Source organism: Otolemur garnettii, unplaced genomic scaffold (genome assembly GCF_000181295.1).
Source record: "Otolemur garnettii isolate 467f Iridium unplaced genomic scaffold, OtoGar3 scaffold00013, whole genome shotgun sequence".
NCBI lineage: Eukaryota > Metazoa > Chordata > Mammalia > Primates > Galagidae > Otolemur > Otolemur garnettii.
The window spans coordinates 3,623,417-3,629,025 of NW_003852408.1; the positions used below are offsets into that span (position 1 = coordinate 3,623,417).

A 5,609-nucleotide genomic window follows, 5' to 3' on the forward strand; every position below is an offset into this window, starting at 1 on the left:
AAAAAAAAAATATTGTACCTTACTCGAGGTAGATGAAAATATTAAATAATAAAACAATTATGTTATTGTTTTGATCACTCATGTTAGAAAGTGAAAAATATTGATTAAAAATCTTAAGGAAAGGTAAATAATCTTCCTAAAAAATGTACATAAATGCACAATTTTACAGGAAAACAGCAAATTTCAGCATTTAAGAAATCTCTAATTAAATGTGAAAACCTCACTAAAAATCAGCTTAATTAAAAATTTGAGGGTCTGGACACAGTGGCTTATACCAGTAATCCCAGCACTTTAGGAGGCTGAAGCAAGAGGACTGCTTTGATGCGAGGAAATTGTGACCAGCCTGGACAGAGAGATCCTATCTCTACAAAAACAATAAATAAATTAAAAAAAAATCTGACAGGCTGGTATTATGCTTGTAATATTTCTGAACTTCAGACTTACAAAATAAAATAGTATACTATCATTTTTGTTTTTAAAGATGCTTTTAAACACATAAAAAATTCACTATTTTGTTTAAGAGCTCCTGGGAAAAAACTGATGTAATTATCAACAGCCACACAAAACCAAATATATATTAAGTTCTAAATTTCATTTCATAAGAATACCACCTATTCAAAGTGCAAAGTGCATGAGCAACTCAGTGACAGGCCTAAGCTCATTCAGGAATCAGAAGAAATGTGTTTCCAGTTGAGGCTCAGCTCAACTTGAGAATTTCATGAGCACAATAAATCAAAAGCCCACCTTCAATAACTAAAGCAGTCATAAAAACAGTATTATGGTTACTTTCCTCCAGAGATAACATAATCTTCGGTCTTAGTATTGTGGAGCAGATGTCATTATGGGTGGGGCCGACGTGCGGAGAAACTTAAATATTTTGTACCACCCCCTTCCCTCGCCCCGCACACTTTCAATGGGATAGAAGGGGCTCCAGAAAGGTAAGACGGGAGCTCTCGCTCATCAATTGCTACTAGAAATAATGAAGTTTTTATGTGGCCTCGGTACTCTTAAAGACTACCGCAGTACTCTTAAAAAAATTCTCCTTGATTAAGTCCTTTTCCTTTAGGGAAAAGAGACTTCCCTTCTCCCCTCCCCTGCCGGCTCCTCCTTGGGACACTTGGCTGAGTCTTTCTTTCCCTCTTTGCCATACTGAGGTGAGGCGGCAAGCAGGACAGAGACGCCTGTTTTTCTCTTCGTGCGGAGGAACTCTGCGGGTAGGAAGCCGGGGTAGCGGGAAGGGAGCGGGCGGCAACCCTGGACGGCAAAGAAAGCTTGCCGGGGACAAGGTGGATACACGCGGGCCGCAGGGCCGAGGAGGCCGAGGTAACAAGGGAAATCTCCCGGCTTGGGGCTGGGACTGGGAGCTTCCGGCAGGCCACGGTCGCTCTCTGCCTAGCGCGGCCTGTGTGCTGGGCCCCAAATGAGCTGGGTAGGGAATTAGAAGAGAGGGTAACCGCGGCCGCACTTGCCTGAGATCGTTTGACCAATATCTGGTAATAGTCTTTACTCGGCGCCGGGCCTTGTCCTACAATTTCGAACAGAGTCTCCGGCAGCCACGACGCCATCTTGGGACGCCACCGCCGTCGCTAAGACAACCAGGAAGGGGCGGGGCTTGACTGGGGTCATGGGGCCAAAACCCTAGTTTAAATGAAACCCCGCTTTTGAGCTGGCAGGGGATACTCTAACTTGGGGTGATCGTCCCCTCATTCAGGGATCACAAGGAATCTTGATTCGTGAAATTTCTACCTCCAGGTCCTGGGTGACCCGAAGGGGAATTAGTTCCTGCTACCATAGAGGGGAGGGGGTGACCCCGGCGGAGGGATACCAAGAGGAGCCCACAGTCTCCTTCCTGGTCCCTCGAAGGGATCGGGAGGAGATCGGAGGCCGCTGGGGAGTCGAGCCGGGCGGCGGAGGAGGGAGGGGCTATGAGATGGGCCGCCTGTAGGCACCGGGGCAGGTCCCGCGGACAAGCCAGTCAGCCGAAGCCAGAGGGCAAAGTAGTTCCCTGAGGGTGTCGGAACGGGCTGGGAGGGAGGCGGCGCGGGCGGAGGCGCACGCCGGGCGCGGTGCTGCGGCTCAGCTGATAATTGAAGGGACCCGAGAGCCGCCGCCGCCGCCGCCGCCGGGGGGGGTGGGGGGAACGACTGGAAGTTACTGCCGCGCCACCGAGTCCTGACCGGAGACTTTGGGGCCTAACTAGGTAATTGGGGCGCAGTTCCGAGTGGCGGGGGCAGGCCTGGGGGGAGGGGGCCGAGCTGAGGGGTTGGGGGAGGGGGGGAGGAGCTGGAACAGAAAGTCCCAGGAAGCCCGGTTGTGTCATCGCCGCGATTCGGCCCCCGCTGGGCCTGCTCCCAGCGGCGGCGGGGCCGCGGAAGGACCGGGCCGGGGGTTGACGGGCGAGGCGCTCGAGGGAGACCGCGGCCTGAGGGACCCGGGCCGGGCGGGAGCGGGGGGATCGTTGGGTCCCCCCTCCGGCCCCCCCGCAATGAGGAGGGCCCTTCAGGAACCAGGGTAAGGCGTTCGGGTGTTGGGGAGCCCCGCGGGGGTCGGGGGGGCCGGAAGTGGGCTTTGGAGCTTGGAGGGCGTCTAGGAAGAGAGAAAGTGGGGGGCCGGAAGTACAGGTGGGGGGTGTGGAGACGGCAAGGGTTCCCCGGAAATGGGACGGGGGGCCCGGAAACCGGGAGAGGGCAGGCTCGGCGGCCGGGGACGGCCCGGAAATGGAAACTAGGGAGCAGCTCGAGTGACAACAGTTGTGGGAAGCGAGGGTCAGAGGAGGGAGAGGCCGGAGTGACTTTAGACCGCTGTAAGAGGTTTCCTGCCCAGGGGGACGGTTGAGGGCGGGCGAGCCCGGAGACGGGGTCTGCGCGGGGCAGTTGTTTTTTACCTGTGGGAAGTTGAGGCTCCCGACGAGAGGGGAATGTAGGGGGTTATGAAGGAGGCCGAGAAACTTGGCTGAGTGGACCAGAGCATCCTTTTAAATAAATTAGAATGGAAATTGGTGGTGGCGGTGGGGTTAACCAAGATTCGGGGGGGAGGGAGGTAGGCCAATTGTCACCCCAATCGTATTAGCATTCAGAGCGAGTCAGGCGATTAATTTATTTATATGTGGATTACATAAAACCTATTATAACATTTGCCCATCAGTTCAACCCCTCTCCTTCCTTCTCCATAGTGAGTGGTTTTCTAGTACAGGAACAAGTTAAAAGAGGAGTTCAAATTACGAACGTTGTAAGAATCTCATGTCCAGTCCTTCTCCGTGTCTCTCCCTTCCTGAGAGAAATAATTTTTAATTTGTTTGAAAAATTCATACAAATTTAAAAGCACGTACACATCAGGGGGAAATAACATATTTGAACTACTGATGGGGACAAGAGAGAATTAGTTACCCTCTGGTGAGGAGAGAACGGAAGGAGCTCTTCCAAACCCTTAAGACATCTTTGTTTTTGGCAATGCCTGTTTACTTTGGGAGAGATTTAGCCTAAGGATCGTGTCTGGCGGTGGTTGGTTATAGTTTAATTCCTTCTTTAGTTACTGGGGGAAGGAATGTGTCTTGTGTGTCTTGTGCGGGTATGGTTAATAGCGCTGTGAATCTGTTCTGAATGGGCATCTAACTGCTCTCCTGCTGTCTCCCTTCCTGGTCGTGTTCCCCGATCTTGCCTGGGCTGCCAAATCACCCGATTTCCAGGCTTTAGTCCGTTTTCTAGGCCCTTTAGTGATGTGTTTAACTTTCTATTCCTCTTGAGAGTCTCAGAAGATATTTTTGGCATTTCATTTTTTAAAACCCTGGCAAGTTGAGGCTCAAAATCTCTTTTAAAAACAAAACAAAAAATACAGGGTAGAAAGTTGAAAGAGCTATTGACTGGGGTAAAAAACCGACGCTCAGAACAAAGGTCCTAGTTGTGTTAGAAAAAAAGGCCAGAGGCCTGTATATGAGGCCTGTGTGTGTCGCATTTACACCCCTGGGGGAGGGAAGCAGTTAGGATTGAGGAGAGGAATTAGCAGGGGTTTAGAGACAATACATTTTGGAGAGTTGTACTGAGGCTTATTTTCACACTTAAACATGCAAAGAGATCAATATTAAGTGTAAGTTCTAAGGTAAGCACAATTTCTAATCTTTCCTTCAGCCTCAGAAATACTGAACTGATGTGGCTTTCTGTCATCTCTGTGAGATTATTTTAAATTTAAGAGAGCACATTAACATGGTTGGAATTTGTGAGCTTTGTACAAGTCTTTCTATGAATGTGCCATATCTATAAGAATCAGAGAACCGTAATTAAGATTACAATTGTTTCCATTTGATCCTCAGTTTTTCAAGTGTGTGAATGATTTTTAAGTCTGCTCAGCTGACATTTGCTACTTAGTTTGTGTTTATGTACTGGCTTTTGTTTTAGTTTTTTCATTAACTTCCTAAAAGTGGGGGCACAGTTCTGTCATTTAGAGTCTGAGATGGTGCTAAACTAAAATAGTTTTCTTTTCTTTTCTTTTTTTTTTTTTTTGAGACAGAGTTTCACATGGTCACCCTTGGTAGAGTGCAGTGGCATCTTAGCTCACAGCAGCCTCAAACTCTTGGGTTCAAGCGCTTCTCTTGCCTTAGCCTCTCAGGTATAGCTGGGACTACAAGTGCCTGCCACAGCACCCGCCTATTTTTTTGGAGAAGGGGTCTCGCTCTTGCTCAGGTTGGTCTCAAACGTGAGCTCAGGCAGTATACCTGCCCCAGCCTCCCAAGTGCTGGTATTACAGGTAAAATAGTTATATTTTATGAAAATAAGTGGGATATTACGTATACCTAGGTAAAATTAGTAGTTTCATCTGGCAAAGTAAATTTGGAGTAATGTTACTCCATTTGATTTGAGTAATGTTACTTTTCCATTTGAACTTTTAAGATTATATTTATATTATCTAGATAAGGTTTTATGATCCTATTTTAAGGTTGTCATCTTAGCAAAGAGACACATTAACTGACTTGAAAATTCACACACAGCCAAGTTAGTAGTCTTGTGACCTTAAGCTAGTCTCTTAACCTATCTGGTCTTCATTTTATTTGTAAAATGGAATGGGTAATCTTTATTTTATCTCTCTGGGTGGTTGGGAAATTCACTGAATATAATTGCTGCAGGGAAAACAATAAAATGCTAAATAAGAATAAATTGTTAATTGTTTTAGAAAATTACATTAGCTATTTTGAGGTCATTAAAAAAAAGATAACAGCTTGTTACCTGTGGTGTTGGTCCTAAGGAAGGGGAAATTGATTTAAAGTAGGTTGAAGATAGGAAGTTATAGCACATAATAATCTGAAATTGTGCTTAATTGGTAATGAAATTTGGGCCTGATTTTTATCCATTAAATTAATGTCTTTGGCATCAGCATACCAGATACTTTTTTCACCGTATCTCCTACTAAGTAAACTTGTTAATCCTTTTTAGAGAAACTTAAAATGTCTGTTTAATTACTGGGAAAATTTTTAGCTACCCTGGTTTGTGGCTCTCATGAAATTAACTTTTTTTTTTTTTTTGAGACAGAGCCTCAAGCTGTCCCCCTGGGCAGAGTGGCATGGCATTACAGCTCACAGCAACCGGCAATGCCTGTTTACTTTGGGAGAGATTTAGCCT

General features: G+C 46.7%; 2 protein-coding genes across 14 annotated transcripts in view; one reads left to right on the forward strand and one right to left on the reverse strand.

Annotated features, from left to right (window-relative positions):
* FBXO36 (F-box protein 36) overlaps positions 1 to 1,575 on the reverse strand; it is an 89,017-nt gene extending 87,442 nt beyond the window's left edge. The window contains exon 1 of the mRNA XM_003785068.2: positions 1,470 to 1,575. Coding sequence (XP_003785116.1) covers positions 1,470 to 1,565 — 96 coding nt within the window. The 5' untranslated portion in view covers positions 1,566 to 1,575. The remainder of the gene's footprint in view (positions 1 to 1,469) is intronic.
* A 492-nt stretch (positions 1,576 to 2,067) lies between these two features.
* TRIP12 (thyroid hormone receptor interactor 12) overlaps positions 2,068 to 5,609 on the forward strand; it is a 147,614-nt gene continuing 144,072 nt past the window's right edge. For 10 of the 13 annotated variants that reach the window (XM_023510451.1, XM_023510455.1, XM_023510456.1 and 7 more), the window contains exon 1: positions 2,071 to 2,200. The gene's annotated coding sequence lies outside the window, so the exon portion shown is untranslated. Of the gene's footprint in view, positions 2,201 to 2,301; positions 2,512 to 2,552; positions 2,804 to 5,609 lie in introns of those variants that run through there. The other 3 variants (XR_002772109.1, XM_023510452.1, XM_023510453.1) reach the window with 3 other exon arrangements.